Below are 21191 nucleotides of genomic sequence, written 5' to 3' on the forward strand. Positions count from 1 at the left end.
TTTTAACTGTTGACATTTAAATTAAAAAATTCAGTTCTGTATCAGGTCAAATTATCGTTCATTGAAATAATAAAGGAAACAAGCGTCATATTACAAAAGATTACAGATATGCATATCATGTCTTTCCAAATGCCAATTATCGAATATCAGAATAGCCTCATAGCTCAACTTTGGCTGTGACATAAAGTCCTAACACCCCCTAACCCCAGTAAGAGACACGGAGAAACACAACCTCCATTTTGCAAGGAGTATGCAGTTGATAACTGGCCAAGTCCTACAAAATATAGATTAGTTAATGACTTATTATCACCTATTAGTAGTAACTCATCTACACTTAAAAATTAAGAAAAGTTTAAGCATCACAATGAGTAAAATATGCTGACAAGAAACGAGCTAGTGGAAACATCATCATTATCAATTTTCTCTCCATCTGTGCATCATTGAGCAGCTTGTAAAAGTTAGAGGCATCGTAGTTCATTTCATGCAGCAAATCAGACATTTCAACATCTTCGTCCAGTACCTGTTCCCCCCCCCCCTCTCCATGGTATATCCAATCAGCATATCCTGGAAGAAACCCACCCCACAGAATATGTCCGTGCACTTCAAATACAATATCTCTTTTATTGTTATTGCAATCGTTACAAGAACACTAACTTTTCTGCCCATTCTGAATCCTGACTCACAAATGCTATCAACTTTTGGACTCCTGCAATGAAGGCATCTTCGCTTCTTGGCAGTCATATCCAACTCTTATCAAGGCTACCTGGATCAACAAAACTCAGTAATCAGCAACCAAAGAAAGAGCTAACAATCTCCAGACATGCAATTGACACCTTTGGGGGCGATAAAAAAATGAGAATGTATGGGAGAAGCTATTAAATTAGAGGGAGCGAAAAGTCTATGCTCATAAGGGAGCTTCGATAGGATTAATGGTATAACATAACAACACAACCAGAGAAAATTTATAGTGAAACTCGTATTTAACCTTTAATGGATATGAGTGGACGTTTGAATAACTTAAGTTGGTTGAAATGAGCATCTGGATCATTTGTGCACCAACTAGTAGTACTAAAAAGATAAGAGTTGTTCCTTAATTATCATCTGTTTTAATCTTGAATTCGTTTTTGAAACAAAAAGGAGTAACAATACATTATACCCTGAACCTTAATGTCTATACATGTGAACTCTAAAAGTGAGTTACTAACCCGAAGAACTCTTAGGAAAAGTGAGCTAATCCTTAAACTGCAAACCAACTGAAGTGATAAGCTCTAAGATGCGAGACATCCAAACCATGAGCCCTGCAAACATAAAAGAGATTGTCATGACAGTATATAGTCAAATGATAATCTTGTAGACAATGTAAACGAATATATGTACTGTCTTTTCATATATATGAAATATAAGTAGCAGCAGTAGGCAGTAGAAAAGGGGATACAAGATTCTCCTAAAGTTTAATTAGTTGAAACCATACACTACTGAGAGCTATTATTCTGTGGGTCGTTGAAGTGGGCATCACCAAAAGTGACTTGACACTCAATATTTTGCCTAAAGAGAGTTGAAGCACAAGACATGACATTAGAGCGTGTGAGCCAACAACATCACATTCACGAAAGAAACTAGGATAAATTTGTATGGAAATTATGTTACTTAGCTATCAGGACAAAAAGAAGCTTCTCAGTACAATAAAGCAAACAATAATTTTGTCTAACTACTTGATCATATGCCAAGAAACCCAAATTGATGAACTACTCAACATCAGTTCCACTGTCCAACAAAACATCATCATTAATTACCTTCAGAAGTCAATGGTGATCAATTAAAGCGTGCAACGAGCAAGAGAGCGGTCCTGCAAACAGAAGACAATCTATGAGAGTCCGTAAAAAAAAGTGCAGAACAACTATGGTTAACTGAAACCAACAGAATAGACAGGACCAATGATGGGTTCCTTGAATTTAGCAACCTCAATAAGATCTTCAAAAGAATCAACTAGATTCTGAAGCCGCACAACAAATTCAATCAGTAGTGGAGCAAATTTAGCCAAAGATAAAAAAAAAAACTAGCACTCACATATAACAGCAATGTTTGCTTTTTTTTTTTTTGAACACTCATCATTTCACATTATCTGGATCATAACAGCAATGTTTGCACCAATGTATAAACAAGAGAGAAAATCACCTGTATTTCTGAAAGTAAACAACCATGTAACGCATGACCATGAATGCACAATGCCTCAGTGCACCACTTACTTTTAAATGGGACTAGTCTACTTCCCGATTTCAGTAAATGGTACAGCGACAAATATCAACCCTGACCACTGAAACTCTTCAAATAGGACTAGCCTTGGCTTTGGCATTTTTAAAAACAACTCTAGATATTGAGAGGCAGTAGGACCTCGATTTCTTAACAAAACATGTTTCAAATCTCTTCAAGGTGAGTAGAATCATGGGAACCGGAACCATGTAGCTACAGTCATAGATTTATAAATTGCAAAACTGATCAGATAACATTTCAAACTATACCAATCAGATAAATTATACAAAACGCAGCATGTATGTTTTTTGCACTCAACTCTTAAGCATTCACAATGAGACATTATCTCAAACAGGTATGCATATCAAAATGATGACTAACATCAGGGAAGACAAAATTAAAAATACCCCATACTGGTGATTAATTTCAGCTGCTGATATATACCCAAAGATCCAATTCCATCAAATGGACCAGACTCCACGCCTAATTTCAACAAAATTAATCTCCAATTAACAAATCAATTTATTTGAATAGATTCCTGAGAAACTGATGGGAATCATAAGAAATTTGAAAAATAAACATATAAACCGGCACAAAGCTTCAAAAGATTGAATCCATATAAAACCTATGAATAGATGAACATATCAAACTCACTTACCGGATTAATGGAACTTAACATTTACAATCGGATAAACTCTGATTTCCTCCATTAGATCGAAAAGTTGTAATTTGCAAATGATTTGACTACAAAAACCTTTTATGGGTGATGCAGATTACAGCACACTGAGCAATAATCTGAAGCCAGATTCCAAATAGGGTTAAAGATTTGACTGGAAAATCAATCTCTTTTGTGGGTTTGTTAATGGGAAGAAACTTGTTGCTGTTGTTGTCTATGATTTTTGTTTTGTCGAAAAAAATCATTCAAATGAATGATTCGAAGATGGGTTTTGGTTTAGGGTAGATTAAACGAAGAGAAGTTTTGGGTTTTTGATTTTGGTAAGAGAAAATTATATTCTTGTTTAATTATCTTTTGGTGGTGAATAGAATAAAGTTCTGTTTGAGGGTTTTGTTACAAGCTAAAGTCGGAAAAAACGAAGAAGAAAAGATGCGGTTAGGGTTCCAGGGGAGGAAGATGGATTTTAATGAAATTTTCGTTTGAAATTTCGGGGAATTTAGAGCGCCAAAAGTTGGTTGTTCCCGCCAATAAATATTGCAATCGTGAAACACCTTGACGAGTGCATACGGATCAATGAGTTGTCATATTTTGATGTCGTTAGATTTAAAAGAGAATGGACCAGATGTAAAAATATGTAGTGGGGATTTGATTTTTCGTGAAAAAAAATTGGTGGGAATTTAGAGCCCCATATTGAAGGTGATATTGGGATATGCATTTTTTCTTTTCTTTTTTCGTGAAAAAAATAGGAAAAAATCATGCTTCAAATAAAAATGTGAAAATAAAATAAACAATAGTAAATTAAAATCTATTGGGCATACAAAATGCAATTATATTTTGCGCCCCGTGTTTACTGTTGATGGGTTGGTTAAGAAAATTGTATCATTTGTAATCAATAAAATCTGGTTGCTCAGAAAAATGTAAAATCGGGTTGTTACGCTGCTAGATAAAATTGATATAATTAAGTGAAGTTGGTGGATATTAGATGAAATTGATGGATAACAGGAAAAATCGAAGGAATCTGAGTGAAGTTAAGCAAAATTCGAGCGATACCGGATGAGATTGATGAGTAACCAAAGAAATTGATGAAACCCGGTGAAGTCGGTGAAATTGATTAGTAAAATGGACAGATAGTTGACGAAATGGATGGAATACCGATGAAAACAAGTAAGGTCAATCAGTATTACGTAAGCGTAATGGATAACAGGTAAAATGAGTGTGGTCATTGGACATTCAGTGAAATTGGTAAATACCTGAAATCAATGAAATGTGAGTGTAATTCCTCTATATGATTGTTCGAAATATTCACCCGACTAGAGAATTCGTTCGTCTCATTGGATATGCTTAGATATTCTCATAGGTCTGATTCCAAAACATGAATATACGACTTTACAATTTGTTTAATCTCACAGGGTATTCATAGAGATTTACATATACCCCTCTATCCTAAAATTTATGTCCTCTATTCTATTTTCGTCTATCCTAAAATGTTGTCCAGCTTCTGTTTATAGTCATATTTTTTAGTCAAACTCTCAAATATATCCTTGAAACTTTTACAATTATAAAATTATTTTAAATATCACCAATCTAAATATTAAATGATATCTTCCTTAATAGGAAACAAATTTATTAAATCACTCCATAAAGATTTTTATTTTTATTTTATATTTAAATATTTCTATAAATATTATAATTACCGATGTATTTTTCTTACCTACTCCATATACTCATTTTAATTTTAATAATAATATCTCATTTAATAGGGGTAGTCTTGTACATTCCTTCGGTCTCCTTAATATCTTGACTTAGTCAAAGCGGACTAATAATTTAGGACGGAGGGAGTATAAAATTTCGAGAAAGATTTATAATCTGTTTAAGACAAGTATAAGAATCTAGAATTTGTTAATTAGTTCCTTGAGATGCCCCACTAAAATACCCATCATATAATCCGAAAAGAAAGAGAAAATCTAAATAGTTATCTTTATTTCTGTCTCTCTTATCCTCTCATCCTGGTATATGTTTCTCCCTTAACCTCACTCGGAGAAAACCAAAAATAAGTAATAAAAAACCCTAATTCATCATTATTTTTTCCCTGCATAAACTCATAGAACTAATAAGGAAACTTAAACCCGGAAGATAGATGAATTCAATTTGATGCTTAGAGCACCAAAGTATACATACATATGTATCCTCTCGAGAAATTTGGCGACCCTCAAGGTCGTTTCGAGGATCTATCGAGGTACAATCACAAATAAGATTTAATTTAGGATCGGAAAGTCGTTATATTAGCCAAAAATGTATATCATTTAGGTTGCGATACTATTAGATAGAGTAGCGGATTCAGATTTTCATACCACATTCAGATTCACTTGTGAATTAAGTCCATCTAACTCAATTAGAGTTGTTAGTAGATGCCATATTACTTGAAACCGAAACGACATGAATTGATTTGTGTTCGGTTATGGGTCATAATAAAATTGGTCCCACTAGCAATCTAGATTTCCGACCGTTATATCCTATTTAGACTTGAAATCTAACGATGCCTCACTAGTTAATGATTTTTTTAGATCAAATGTATTTGTCTAGCTTTAATTTTTAATTTTCCTCATTTTTCATTTCCAATTTTTTCTTGGGTTCAATCCTTATTTAGCATGCTAATAAAAAGTAACAAAAATAAAAAATGTTTATAGGCGTAACATGAATTAAAGCCTAAACGAGGGCTTAGCATCATTTAATCTCATGGAAGATCCATTCAAATCTGTAGTTTGTTCAATGTTATCCGATTGCTTAGATATATATTTATATAATCTGATACTCAAAAAAATAATCAACTGATACTGGAATTCGGTAAATCTTTTTGGAGTATCTTAGAGATTTACATAAGTTGAGTCCAAGAAAGATTTATATCAATCTGTAACGTATTCGTTCTTATTGGACATGCTTACGAATTTATTGAAGTCGGTTCCTAACAAGTTTATCCGACCCTGGAATACATTTACTATAATCGAAGTCTTTTCTCATTAGATTTTAGTGGACACAAATGCTTAGAGATTTACTTAAGATGATTACATATAATACATAATTTCCTATCTTCGTAGTTCGTATGCTGTCATCGAAAATGCTTAATAAACTATACAAGTCTGATTCCATATAATTTTATTTGTCTTTAAAGTTCATTCGATCAAATTGATATGCTCAGATATCTACAATTTTCGATTTATAAACAAGTTCACTCAAAAAGTAGTAAAAAAAAAATTGAATCAGAAAACTTTTGTAGATTTTATATTTTCGATTGTGCAGTATAACTTTGGAAAACACTATTAAAATTAAAAAGAAATCATAAAATATTTGAATCCTTACCCAATGGTGTCACACTATTCACTAAGTCATAAAAAATGTGTGTTATTTTTAAAACTATGAGACCCGTTAGATTAGATTTACTTTGGACACTTGGCACTAAGCTAACCCTTATATTATTGTACACCAATGAAAATTGTGTCGGAAATAAAAATCGACTAACCTAGCTACATTTCAACTAAGAGATGTACACATGAGTTCCGCACGTGTTACAAATCACAGCCGTACATCTTTATGTTTAGGTAACCGAGAACTCAAAAGAGTATAAAATGGAAGAAGATAACGAAAACCTAAAACGCTAAAACCCAAACCTCATTTATATCTCTGCCTCCACTCTCACTCTCGCCCCTGTCTCTCCGCCTCCTCTCCCTCTTCCTCACTTAGAGAAAACTAACAATATAGGAACCCTAACTCGATTTCTTTCTAAACTCATCATCTATCCCCAAATCGAGATGAAGAAGAAGAAAAAAAATCCGAAAAACCAAATATCGTCTGCACCAACATTATTGGTTGCCCAGATTTTTGGTACTCAAAATTTATTTTTATTTTTAGTTTGATTTTGATTTTTTAATTCTCTGGCTTCGATGTTTGTCTCTTTAACCTGCAGATTTAATCAATTTTTGATTTTTCTTCTTTTGTGAGGTTAATTTTTTAGCTTCGATGCTTGTCTCATTTATCACTATGTACCTGAAGATTTAGGGCGTCCTCACTTTTAGTTTTAGACTCAAATTCTTTAGCTAGTTCACAGACTTGCTAACTGAATTTAATTATTTATTGTTCTCGTCCAATCCGCTGATCTAGAAGTTGATAAGAGAGTTAATTCAGAAGTGGTGCTGGTAAATTTTGACGTTCTTTATTTAGGTTCATACTTGAAGTGGTGAAATTGCTATATTTTTTTTAACATCTTATTTGTTTTGCATATGACTTCAGGGGTTTCTAGTTTCTAATTTTGCTGTGAATGTACATGAGTTTGTTGGTTCACATATCTTTGTTAGTCTGTTTGTATTTGTTTGAAGATGTTTTTTATTTTATTTTTTGTTTATGAATCCCTAATTAAGAAGTATATTGTAGAGGTTAATTAGCTCGTTGTGTTGTGGTATTGTGTAGCTAACTTGTCGTGTTAGTGTTTGCACCTAAGGTTGATTTTTTTCCCTTAAGTTTAAAGATGTGCACATGATTCCTGGACCTGGAAGGGACCTAGAGAACTTTCATGAATGTGTACTATGGTGGGAGTGAAAATCTAAAGCACATATGGCTATATCTGCAGATATTTAGAGAGAAAAGGCTTGAGTTTCTTTAGGATTTAATAAGATTACATACACCAGTCGTGATGAATTATTTGTTTTCCCTGTGACCGATAAGAGAGGGGTTTAGTTTTTTTTTTTTTATCAAAGCTGTCTGAATTGCTTAGTTCCTAACTCATTCGAATTGGGTAAGTAAGTTGCATTTTGAAGACTTTGTTTCAATCTGTGTATGGCCATGTAATTCACTCTATGTACAGTTCACCTATCTTTTAACTTACTAGGGTGCTAATTTTTCCTTGTATTTTTTTATGGTTTGTCACTAGAATTATGTAATAGTAATAGCAAGAGTTTTGTTACACAGTTAGGATTAGAATGTCTAGGGAGACTATGTCCATCTTTCCCATTCTTTATGGTTTCTTTGTGGGTTAAATGAATGAAAGACTCGTCACCTTGTATTCAGTTCCCATTAAGCTTTGTGCAATTTGATTAATCTTACTCTAAGTTTGTTGATTTGGATACTATATGACACTGCTTTACAGGCCACCAAGTTCTAGAAAGGCTACTCTGCCCTTGGATATCACTTCATTGCAGTTTAGTTTAGGAAAATGCAACTGGTGATCATGGTGATGATGTAATACGCCAGGCGTAATAGAAGCTACATATCAGATGATAGTTGACATCTCTCAGGAAGGACAATTTGTTCGAGTTGAGCAAGCAGCATTGTACCATCAGATTGTGATCATGAGCAACAGTCCAACGCTCTATTTTTTGTTATCTTTTATGAAATGCTTAATTGAAATAATAAATGTATTATTATTAATTATGAATAAAAAAAGTTATTTTCGGAAATATTCTACTGTTTAGCTTTATTTTATTTTGCATTTACCTAATTTAAAGTATTTTGTATAAATGCTGGTTCGTATTCCCAACGTCTGGCACATCAATACACAAATTTGCATTGTGACCAATTAATTTTGTAATTAATGCTGGAATTTCCACTGGTAAACGTTTGACCAATTAATTTTGTAATTAATGCTGGTTTATAGAAAGACTTAATTTCTGGCACTGCAGCCGATGAAATTTCAATTTTCAAGCGTTTGAGCAGCTAAACATAACAGCTAAACATTCATTGGTCTAAATATGCCAACTTTAATTGCATATAGTTAGCTCAACGAGGTAAACATTTGGCAACTACCCAAGAGACCATACGACAACTACAAGTTTTAATTGTTGAATGATTCGGAAACCATGTGCCAACTACTAATTAACTGTTTTAACCTATAACAATTATAAATCAAGATATTTGGCTGCTATCAAATTAATTGCTAAATAAATTCGCAACAAGATATAAACTTAGTTGTTATAATGTTTGGCAACCACCTGACATCTATAAATTTTGGCTGTTAAAATGTTTGGCAAGTACTCGGCAACTACAAAAGTTAGTGGGTCTAATTTATTGCATTTAACAAATAATGTATTTGGCAACTATGACTCAAGTTTCCATAAGTGAGAATAGCAACAAGGAATTTTTAGTAGTTTCCTTTACATTTGGAAACACCCCACACGACAACTTAACCTCCGCAACTACCATTAGTTGCCTTTTTGTTTGGCAACTAAAATCTCATCTTAGGCAACTAAACTAGTTTTGTTGCCAATGCTCAGGTTTTTTGTAGTGTCCTTCGTTCTATTTCGAATCGCTTCAACAAGTCCGGGATTGTCTTCACTAGAATGATTCATGTTAGTAGCATACTTAGTTCTTGGATTCGTCATTTTATGGAAGAAAAAAACGATTAATCGTTTTTGATTCGTCAATCATCGACGATTTTTGTTTTCAAAAAAATGGAAAAAGAGGGAATGGAGGAGATGAATCAGTTTTTATGTTAAAAATAAAAACTGATTTTTGTTAGTTAGGTTTATTAAGGATTGATGGGGATAATTTAATAATATTAATATATTTTGAGGATAATTTTGGTAATTTACATAAATATTAGACACCCCTTATCATTGTGAATTGGGTAGATGAAGTAATCTATAGGCCCAATTAAGTGTTATAGGCCCAATTTAGCAAGGCTTTAGAAATGGAGTTCGTATATTCTCTCCACTCTACAACTCCTTTTGTCATGCAAACATTTTGATTGTTTATGCCATTTATATTTTCAGATTAATATACCGGTTAAAATATTGGGCTATTGGAGAAAACCAAGTAGAGCAAATAATTATCATCTCAACTTACATATGATCAGACCAAAGTTCTCGGTGGCGGTGAAATTAGGAAGATTCATACCAAGTTGTACCTTGGATAGTGTTAACTCTGTAGTCAGAGTTCAATAGGTAGTTATTCAGGAACAGCATGAATGTTCGTGTTATAATAGTTCCCCGGAAGTAAATACCATAGTTTGATGACACCCTTTTCGAATCCGTGTGAATTAAATTCAAAGAATCTTTGGATGTGGCACTAGCTTATTGTTATCCACATTGGATATTGTTGTTAAAAGGAAACAAGATCGGTGTTTTTTGCCTCACCACTTCATAAAGAACATCAAAGTAATTATGCGAGTAACGTCTAATTAACTATTCTCTTTCTAAGGGTTAAGTGGCAAAATGTCCCAAAAGGGATCCATGTCTGTGAAAATGTTCCCGATATTAGGGAAAAGATTAAAATACCTCGTTCCATTAGATTTTTCGTTAGAGAGAATTAACTAGTCGAAATTACCCTTCAGGGTGCATTGTTCATAATTTAGGATTCAGTGTTTAAAATTCAGGGTTCAGAACTCATGGTTCAGGGAACAGGATTCAGAATTTGGGGTACAGGGTCTAGGATTCAGGTGGTGGTGGTGGTGCAGTCGTATTGGTTGTGGCAGCGATGGTGATAGTGGCGGTGATGGTGGTGGTGGCAGTGGCGGTGGTGTCGGTGGTGATTGTTCTAGTGGTGGTGGTGGTGGGAATGGTGGTGGTAGTGGTGGCAGTGGTGGTGGTGGCAGCGATGGTGGTTGGTGGTTGTTCGTTTAGTGGTGGCGGTGGTAGTGGCGGATTGGGACGTTTTGATTAAGAAGGATAAAAATGGAATTTCAAAACTCCATTGACCGGTCAAAATGCCCAATTTTGATCAAAATACCCCAAAACTAACGTAATGAGGCATTTTAATATTTTCCCTAACGTCCGGGGCATTTTCACAACCTTAGGATCCATTTTAGGACATTTTGTCACTTAACCCTTTTCCTAATTTAATTCACTTTGTATACCAATTTACATAGTACCAGCACTTCTGTTGGAAACACTAACAAAGAATTCGTTATCATCTTCTTTTAGACCTGAACATGTAGTTTTATTAGTTAGCAATCCGGGTACGTTGGGGAGACAGACAAACGTACGAGGGAGACAGACAAAGGACTATAACAGTGTAAACAGTCGGTATTGCATTACAGTCGAATATATTATGGAAGCGACGGTTAAATGTAGCGATGATGATAACCAATAGACTCTTCAAAAGAAAGAGGTGGTTAAAAATCTACCATTGAAAGCATCTCAAGCATTTTTGAGCTACATTGATTTTCTTTTTTTCATCTCTTTATTGATCTCTTGAAATTGTTTTGCAATTCTCTATTTTTTCTATTTTTTTTTAATTTAGAAGGCACAATTAGGGAATACCAAATTAAAATAACCGTAGCCAAAATCCATCCCCGCATAGCCGTGAGTATCTCCCAATTTGCAAGAGTATCTCTCGATTGTGCCTTCTTTTAAAAGTCAAAAATATAATAAAGAGTAATAATTTTGTGATGCCATGATAAAATATTATACGGGCCGTATGATTCGGTAATTCGTAAATAGGCGTATAATATGTTTTAGGTATTGCAGTGGAAATATGGGAAAGATAAAGAGGCAGAGGAAAGTTTCTATTAATTAGAATCAACTGTATTACATCGATATATTCCTTTATATACAAATAGGAAGAAGACCCTAGACACTATATTGGGTCGCACATCCGTGGGCTACAAGACCTACAACACTTCCCCTTGTGCGATCCAGTAGAAATTCACATATAGTTCTTCGAGTATAGTTCTTCAAGTGTTATCCTCTCCTTGATGACTTGTGCCGAAATCAATTTTCTCATTAAATCTTTGACAAGAAAAAACCCAGTGGAATAAAACCATGGTACAACTCTTCACATGTAGTACTTCACATGTTGTCTCGTACTTTACATGTAGTTCATCACATGCAATACCATCTTCAAAGATTGGCGAGTCTCAGTTAATTAGCTCGTTAAAACTTCATCAGGAAAACCCAGAGGGACAAAACCTGAACTAAAGAAAAAGAATAAAATACTAAGGAAACTTAGAACATAGTTGGATTCGTATATGTTTCCTCATTAAAAACCTTGACAAGTAAAACCCAGTGGGATAAAACCTTTACGAAGGGAAAAGAGTACAATGTGAAAGATGCAATTAAAGGTGATTTGTTGCAGATGATCACTTTGCTCCGTTGATGTTGACTAGTTGCTTTACAACTCTTAAGGCAGAAAATCCTCATGCGAAAGGAAATAGCCTTATCTGGGAAATTACTTTTCCGGTGTTTGTTGTTGTCTCATTAAAAACCTTGTCGAGTAACAAAACCCTGTGGAAAAAAGCAACCTCCGTAAAGGAGAATAGTTCAACACACCATTAGATGCTCCCCCTGATGTCAAACAATTTTCATTAGTCTAATGAAATCAAAAGGATATTATCACACATTACTTTGGTGACTTGAATGTTTATAAGACCCTGTTGTTGATTCTGGAATTTAAGTTGCTTAGCGGACTGTCGCATTTCATTTCTTTGATTCAGATATTTTCAGTAATATAAACGCGATCTTTATGTTTGCAATGTTCAACATACTTGATGTTTTTTAGTATTATCTCGCTAAAAACCTTGTCGAGTGACAAAACCCTTTGGGAAAAAATATTCTCGATCGAAGGGAAAAGAGTACATCACAACTTCAATTTTGAAGTAAAATATGTCGACATCATATCCTTGGATCCCCCTCCCCCATTGATGTCGGCATATCCCCCTGATTACTTTCAGAGTTGTTCCAGACAGTTTCTTTAGTCATGTATTTTTCGAAACTGAATATTGGTAATGAATTAGAAAAATAGTCTACCATATCTTCTTATGATTACTTTTGTTGGAGAAGAGATTATTGTTCCTTCATAATCAACAACTTTTGGATTGCACTTTCATTAGCATTCCTTTTTATGTCTTTGCAGGGATAAAACAAATTTATGTCAATGGTTACTTTTAAGTAAATGATTACATCCACTATACCATTCCAATGAAGTTGCGTTGGCGGCGGAGCTATATCTAGCTAACAAGTTCCCTGATGATGTAAAATTTAATCGAGTACATTAATATACTAAGTACAACAATGCGTCTATTGTACTTAGATATGGGAATTTCATCTCCTAACACATCTTCGTCATATTCCTTTGGACGAAATGGTTACTTACTTACATTTGAACCTCGACTAATCATGGAAGTGCTATCAGGATGCATGTCTTTGTTAAATTGCCTGACAACTTTAGACATATGCAAACTGGTGGAATAATATACCACAAGCTCAGTATTCGATCGCTATTTTCCTAGATTTTCATGTCAAATTCGGATTTTAAATAGCTTTTAAGGTCTCTTATTACATCAAGAGTACACATCATGTATGTACTATCAACATAAATAACTACAATTCCAAATCAGGAACTTTCTTATAAATACGCAAGGAAAAATAACTTACTTGTCTATCCCCTCCAAATCAAATAGCCACTTAGACGGGTATGCCACATCCGTCTAATTGCTTGAATCTATAAGTCAGCGTTCTATCTAACTATAAACACACTCTATGGTTTAGAGTCATTTGATTTGGGAAACAAAAGTCTATCAAGTACTTTTGTAAATATCTTATATCTCTTGATTATTTCAGAGATACGTAACAACCACATACATATGCTACATTTCAAGTCCTTTTTAAATTACCAAGCTAACTAAGTAGCTGAACTCTATAACGTTCATTACAAGAGAACAATTCCAGGGCTTTGTGAGAAACCTCGCGCCACAAAGCGAGTCATTATACTTTAAGACTGCTTTCTTCTCATTATGCTTTGTGACAAATTAATCATGCATGTCCAATAGGATTTACACTTGGTTGGTTAGCACTACCACACCAAATACATGTATATTTGTCAAAGAACCAAGTTCTACCTGGATTGTATGTGCCAAAGATGCTCTTCGTTGAAATTAAGCAACAAGGAGCTTTGTTCGATCTCATCTTGCTCTATTTCCTTAAGAAAGTGTATATGAAATTAATCATCAATATGCTCGCATGATATTCCCATTGACTCGTGTGCATTCTCATAATACACTTGGGATATCATTGTTATATGGAATCATTAAACTTTGGAGCGTCCTCCAGTTTTATTCATGGACATATTCAGAGACAATCTTATGAGATGATTTTTGATGATATAAGTAAGTTGTTCATTCCTCACCTACTTCCTTTCTATGTGAGGATTGATCGAACCAAGTGGTCTCTCCAACTTCCTTTATGGAGCCATGGCCTCAACCACACTTCCACTAAGTGTAGTTGTAACACCTTAGTCTATGGTGTATATCCTTTATTGAGGATTTGTAACCTTGCAGGTAGGATAGAAGCTGGTATGTGTGATCTAATCATTTTAACAACATCAATGTACGTACATTCTGAAAATCGATTATTCTTTCACTTAACATTTACATTTATGGAGTACAAGAATCAATATGAGACTTAATGGGAACACACCACTACAATTCCTATCGTTCCCTTAGAAAATATTTTTTCTTATCTCCCCCTAACAACGGGAAGACTGTCTCATTAAAGTGATAACCCGCAAATATAGCGGTAAGAGATCTCCTCCCAAAGGTTTTAAAGTGCGTATAATTGTTGGAAATTCTTGTCCAACATAATCACTTAATCATTTCGATGACCCATCATAGTACGATGTGGAGTCGTAAGGGAACATATATGGTGCAACCAAAAAAGCATAAGAACACAAAATGTCAGGCTTATATCCAGCTACCAACTGGCATGCAATGAATGGTTGACCAATTGTGGTTCTAAAACGAATAAGTGAAGATGCGTGTAATATTTCATATTACCCAAGTAGTTAAAGGTAGATTTGTACGCATAACCATGCCTTAGGCACCATATGTAACCTTTTATAATAGCCTTTGAGAGACCATAGGGTATATGATGTTCTACATTGATCCTATTAAACATGCAATAACCATCAAGTCCTTTTGATGTATACTCTCTAGCAATTACAAGGGGTGGTGAGTCCTTACATGTATAATGTGTGCTAGTAGTTTTCCAAACGCAACATTACTTGGAAACTATAATTAGTCCAAAATGTCGAAAATTCCACGAGAGCCATAAGTCACTTTAATGGTCCGCATTTTGCATGGATATTTTTCTAAATATCACATTGTTTTATTTGTAAAAATGAGTTGTTTACCATTTGCATCTTAGGATGGTCTCGATCCTGTTTTACTGAAGACTTTCTAAAATGAATGATATGCTCTCTTGCTTAAAAGCATAATGGGAGGGAGGACGGGGTTGTGCATATAGTACTTTATAAAACACTTGTTGAGAGATATGCCGTTACTTTGCATTCTGTCAATCTTTTTCCCGTTGTCTCGTCCACTCAAACACAGTGATGTACGTATGAATCCTTTCAAAACGAAACATCATGTCACAACCAAAGATCCTTTATGGTTATATCAAAGTCTGTATGAGTCAATTTCCAACATTCCATCGTCGGAGTCGATATGAATTAAATAATCCAAATTAATACTATAGTGATTTACATTTCACTAAATTGACTCATTAGTTTCTCTAAAGTATATTTCCTTCCAAATATATTAGAGACTATAAAAGATGCAATCAATTACATTCTCATGACTTTGAGGTTCCACATAATATCCATTTGCATGGATTTCTTTGGAATTTAACAAGCTGTGATTATCTCTCGGTACATGTAGAGATTTAGTGACGTCTTTGTACTATCTCGAAAACAAATTTTGAGTAGTATTGGGCTCGATGATCCAATCCTCGTAGATTACTAAAGGTAATTCTCTTGTTGTCACACTTCAATATATACTATTTCGTTAGTATCATGGATGAAGTAGAGAAATGAAAATTTTCTGGCTCAAATAAAAATATTTGTTAGTTCTTCCACAAAAAATTTGGAATACATGTGATTTTATTTGCAATGTATCTTTTGAAAATACCGACTCTTAATAGTTGAGCCAGTGGATTGCATCCCACGGGACATTTCAAATTTTGGAAGAAAATATCAAGTACATAATAATGATGTTCAAGTATTTCTAAACCCCAAATATATAAATTGGAATTGAGTTGGTACAACCAATTAAACAAAAGACATCATTCAACTATAACCAATATCATATTCAAGAGAACAATAGCATTATGGCCAAAATTCTTAATGATTGAGATCAATAAAAATAACCGTTTATACGTTGTTGACTTATTTTAAGATAAAAATTAACAAAACTAGGCATATTCTCAAATAAAATAAAATAAACGAGTAAATAAGCCTAGCATATAAAAACTCGCATTATAGTTACATGCCTCAAAATTTGGTTCCCACTGTATATACACAAATCCAGAATGCCTTTGGTCGCGCATAGCCCAAAAACATAATAGAACAGGACACGCTCTGGAACATGGCTTAAACGAGTTGGATGGACAGGGTTGAGCAGAACCGAGTTGGATAGACCGGATTGAACCGAACCGAGTTGGATGAGACGGGTTGGACCGGGCCGGATTGGCTTTCCTTCCTCTCCTTGTTTCCCAAAGAATTACAGCGACAACAATCATCAACCGACCCACAGAGAAAATCATGATCAGATTCAAATCAAGTTTTACGCTCAAACATATGAATATGAACAAAAATATATATAATACAGATATATTATAAAATATATAAATTTTTCACTCGATATGGGATAATATATGCGTACACATGGGCAGTGGCGGAGCCAAGATATCTTGGTTAGGGGGACAAATATAACCGTGAACAGTGACACCATCTCAAAAACAAGAAAAATGGATGGGAAACACTCTTGATTATTCCCTCAAGAGTCAAAGTCCATGGCTTACTCAATCATTTTCTGTAGAAGTTTAGGACTCTAGTCCAAATAAAATGTAAATTGAGGGATGATATTCAATAATTATGGTGAAAGGGGGGACAATTTTGTGAAAATATAAAAATGGTATACACAAAACAGTAAGATTACAGAAACTAGGGAGGACAGTTGGTCCTCCCGTGGCTCCGCCACTGCACATGGGGCAAATTAGTATAAACACAATGTAAATCAAATTAATCAGCCTTCACAAATTTAATAGCTAGCATTTTTACCGTCAAAATAATGACACAAAATATTCACACATAACAACATAAAAAAATCCAATAAATTAAATTAAATATTAATATAATATAGTATCATGGGTGTAAAAGTAGGAAAGTTAGTTATAACATATCACGTCAATCGAGATATAAAAAGAAAGCAGATACACTTTATGGTTCATAGAACTTCATATAAACAAACAATTATGGTAAAAATATATCTAATATTGAATTAATCATTATACAAAGCTTTTGGTTGGTAACCTAGCAACAAGCTGGGCTCCAACACCTTTTTGAATAGCAACGCCTAATCTATGAAAAATAAAGCTACCAAAACCACTACTAGCGTCGTTACTAACTAAACAATTCTTCAGGCGCTTGAAAAAACACAAAGTATCCTCACCCAACTCTCCTAGAGTAGAGAAAGCCAAAACACTCAATCCATGGCCATGTGAAATACACTTGTCCAAGTATTTAGAGTGTTTACGTGAAACCGCATTAGATATAGCTTTCCCTGGGACGAAAGAGCGAATTCCATCACCTGCGAAGGGCGAAACACCAGTGACATCCATACAAACATCCTTTCCGTCTTCCCAGTTAAGCACAAGAATATCAGCAGGTTTCAGCTCTTTGTCATCATTCGTCAGAAATCCCAAAGAAACTTCCTTACGAGCAGGAACACTAGCTTTGAAGCAAATGTCGACGACTACATCACGAACAATATCATGTCGAAACTTGGGCACAAGCCATTCTCAAGAAACAATGGGATACCAAGACGATAGCAAAGTACAGCTCTAAAATGTCTAGGTCCAAGGCACTGATTAAGCCCAATGATGGGTACAGCCATTAAATAATCTTGTGCATGCTTCATACGGTTTCACTGCCACAGGATGGAATCTCTTGCGGACATAGAAAATTGGTCTGGGATTTGCTTCTTAACTGTATCAAAATAAGTGACTGCCAGGGAGTGCATGGATGGGGGGGCAGTATCATCGACACAGTATGTAGAAGGCAAGCCACATACCTGAGCAAAATTCTGTAGTGCAAACTGATAAGCAGAGCCTTTTTCAGTTGAGAATGAATTACCAAGGATCACCTTTTGTACCGAAGTCGTCTGACACTGAGAAGCAAGGTAACAATAGGCGCTAGTGTCAGCCATGGTGTAAATGCCAAGTCCACCATCTTTGATGGGCAAGGTAGATAGTCGCTGATGTAGAGGACCAAACCCCGCACCATCACCAGTGATGAGAAGTCTCAAGTACTTAAGTAAGTGATCATCAAAAAGGGCAGTGGCAGATTGTAAGGCTGCAGGATTGGTAGTACGCATTGCAAAATACAATCTAGAAACTCCAGTGCAATTGCGGAGTAATAGCATCTCACTTTGAGGGTCTTTGAGTTTCTTGATAGAAGACATCAATTGAACAGTCTTATTCACCCTGCTCAACATCATATCACTGATAAAGTTCAAATCCAGACTCATCGGTCCACCCAATAGTTTAACACCATTAGAAGGTCTACCAATATCAGCGGGGAAAACTCCGTCAGCTGTGCTTCTGGGGTCAGTAGAAGGCCAAAAGACTTCGGTTTTCTTTACATTAAGATGTAAACCCCTGCGTGGTCCCTCAGTTTCTATTATGCTCAGAGCCTTAGCTACCTCTAATTATCACCAATAATTGTACCATCATCCAAGTACCAAGCGTGCAAGTCAAGTTTGCATTGAGAAGCAATAGTCTTCACTAGGGGGTGAAGTGTAAATGCAAAGAGCAGAGGACCAAGGGGGTCACCTTGCTGAACTCCAAGTGCAGATGACAAAATATAATGGTCATAGTAGAGTTTGGCAGGCCTCGAGTAACAAAATTCTACCCAACGAGAAATACCTGGACAATGAAGGCGAACCTCTTTGATGAGCTGCGATCTGCTCACCATGTTGAAGGCATTGGAAAAGTCAATGAGCATCATTGACATTTCCTCTGAGTGACCATTCATCTCCAGTAGGCGATTTACAGCATGTAAAATACTTTCCCCACCAGCAGGAATACCAACCCCGAATTGGTAATCGCCCAAATAAGTAGACATATCCTTACCAACCGAGACAGCAGCTACTTTCGAGACCAATCTGCGCCAAACTGTACCAACTGCAATGGGCCTAATACCACCTCCAGGTTTAAGTAAAGGGGTTAAAGGTGCACTAGCAATAAATTCTCCCAAAACCGCAGGACACCTACCAGCCAACCAAAGATTGACAACCCCAGTAATCGAAACAAGTAAATCATCTGCAATAGCAGCTGCCGCCCCACTGATTGCGTCGACCAGATGCTGAGCACGCAAACCATCACGACCGCATGAAGTGCCTTTGGGGAAGATCCTTATATCCCGTAAAACAACCCGAGAATCTACTATAATTGGGTCAACCATGGCCTCATCACAGGAAACAGTGGGCATAGGCGCAGGTGGATGCTTGTCTAGCAGTTCCAAGTACGTGTACTCGTTACGAGGAGCTAAACCAGACGAAGAGAGCACTCGAATGGCTGCTGCGAAATGGCCACAACTTATCTTCTTTTGACAAGCTAACAAGGTAGCTGCGTCTTGTCTCTTCTCATCTGCCTCTTTACCTTGCTTCTCATTATGGTATGTAACAAAAATTATTGCGTAATATACGCATCAATAATAATCAGTGGTCATAAAACTATAAAATAAATCCCTAAAATAAAACGGACAAACATGCATGTAATGGCACACACAAATAAAAAGCAAACATTTATTTATTTAAATTGATTATATATATATATTTTTAATAATTTTTTTTTGAAAGACAAAATGATATGATTCGCGCAATCACAAGCATATTGATCAATTTTTATTTTTATAAAGAAAATTATCATTATATAAGACAGTCACGTAAGAATAGAAAGAAAATAATAGGACAAATTAGATGGTGGATCTATATATATATTACAATATTAATCAATAGCAAAACAAACCATTAACATCAAAACATATCACACATATGAACATCAAGAGGGCATCAAAAACAGACAAGAGGAGCATACAAGAGCATAATTTTTTTTTACATATGAACATAGATGATAGTCAACGATAAATTGATATAACAATTCTTTATGGAAGGAAAATAGGATCATAAGTAACTTTTTTTTGTATTGACATCTGATGTGTAATAATGAAAAGAAAAATGTCCAGACATACCTAGTCATTTGGATCGAGAATCCAAAACAAATCTCATGGAATCGTTCTCGGTTGAATCGGATTATTGCGTCCAAAATAGCTATTCAATCCAAGAAGAGAAGTCGACGAAGATGTTTGCAGGAAAAAAAAAATTCAATTGGTGAGCTCGTGCGTGATAACGTATTGCAGTGGAAATATGGGGAAGATAAAGAGGCAGGGGAAAATTTCTATTAATTAGAATCAACTGTGTTACATCCATATATTCCTTTATATACAAATAGGAAGAAGACCCTAGACACTATATTGGGTCCCACATCCATGGACTACAAGCCCTACAAGGCTACAACATTAGGATGGATATTCGAAAACTAAGTAGAGTTTCCTGAAATACGAATGATACCTACGGATTCAGTCAATATGGACGGATCCGCGAATTATACAGGTATAATATGTGAATTTACTAACTACAGTAGTTGTATAGAATAAAAAAGGTCAAGCGCATGAGAGGGCGATTTTCTTGCTACATTGACTCGTTTTCTGGTGAGATCTTTCCATGATTTGAGTGTTCTCGAGACATTTGTGTCAAATGATTCAGTGTTCTCGCCTTTCTTAGGCTTTTTTCTTCTCAATTTCTTTGTTTTTTTTTCTTCATGATGGTTCTGATTTGCGATCTAATGATTTGGGTTTGATGTTAATCTACCTGGTTGTGGTTTAGAGCTTAGTACTGAGAGATTTTATTTAAGTTTGAGTGAGGGTTCTGGTAGTAAGAAGGTGCCTAGATCTAGGAAATGACCATCTCTTTTTGCAAAGTGACAATTGGAATGTGTTTAATTTGATCCAATAGTAATTTGAGATTCATGTGTTGTGAATGGGGATAGGATGATGGTGGATACTCCTGAAGAGTTTAAGATTGATAATATGATTTGCGAGGAGTTGGTTGTTGGGTGGTGTGAAAGGTATAATTTGTCTTACAAGGTGTTTCTTAGGGTTGTTAAAAGAGCTTGGAAAATGCAGGATGAGTTCAAAATGGATATACCTGGGGATTATGCATTTATAT

At 35.2% G+C, this 21191-nt stretch overlaps 1 protein-coding gene across 1 annotated transcript; it reads right to left on the reverse strand.

Moving 5' to 3' along the window:
• Nucleotides 1-352: 352 nt before the first annotated feature.
• Nucleotides 353-19678, reverse strand: LOC113341381. Its single transcript, XM_026586282.1, has 5 exons — nucleotides 19673-19678; nucleotides 18736-19567; nucleotides 17976-18607; nucleotides 697-763; nucleotides 353-564 (listed from the first exon to the last, which is right to left on the reverse strand). Exons 1-5 carry the CDS (start codon nucleotides 19676-19678, stop codon nucleotides 353-355), a joined length of 1749 nt encoding a protein of 582 aa, XP_026442067.1.
• Nucleotides 19679-21191: the final 1513 nt, after the last annotated feature.

Source organism: Papaver somniferum, unplaced genomic scaffold, assembly GCF_003573695.1.
Source record: "Papaver somniferum cultivar HN1 unplaced genomic scaffold, ASM357369v1 unplaced-scaffold_29, whole genome shotgun sequence".
NCBI classification, from domain to species: domain Eukaryota; kingdom Viridiplantae; phylum Streptophyta; class Magnoliopsida; order Ranunculales; family Papaveraceae; genus Papaver; species Papaver somniferum.

Coding starts and splice junctions, on each gene's coding strand:
- LOC113341381 (XM_026586282.1), bottom strand. Junction 764..17,975: donor CACTACAGAATTTTGCTCAG/GTATGTGGCTTG, acceptor TTGTTGATCCAG/GTAGCCTTGATAAGAGTTGG. Junction 565..696: donor TTCATTGCAGGAGTCCAAAA/GTTGATAGCATT, acceptor GGTTTCTTCCAG/GATATGCTGATTGGATATAC.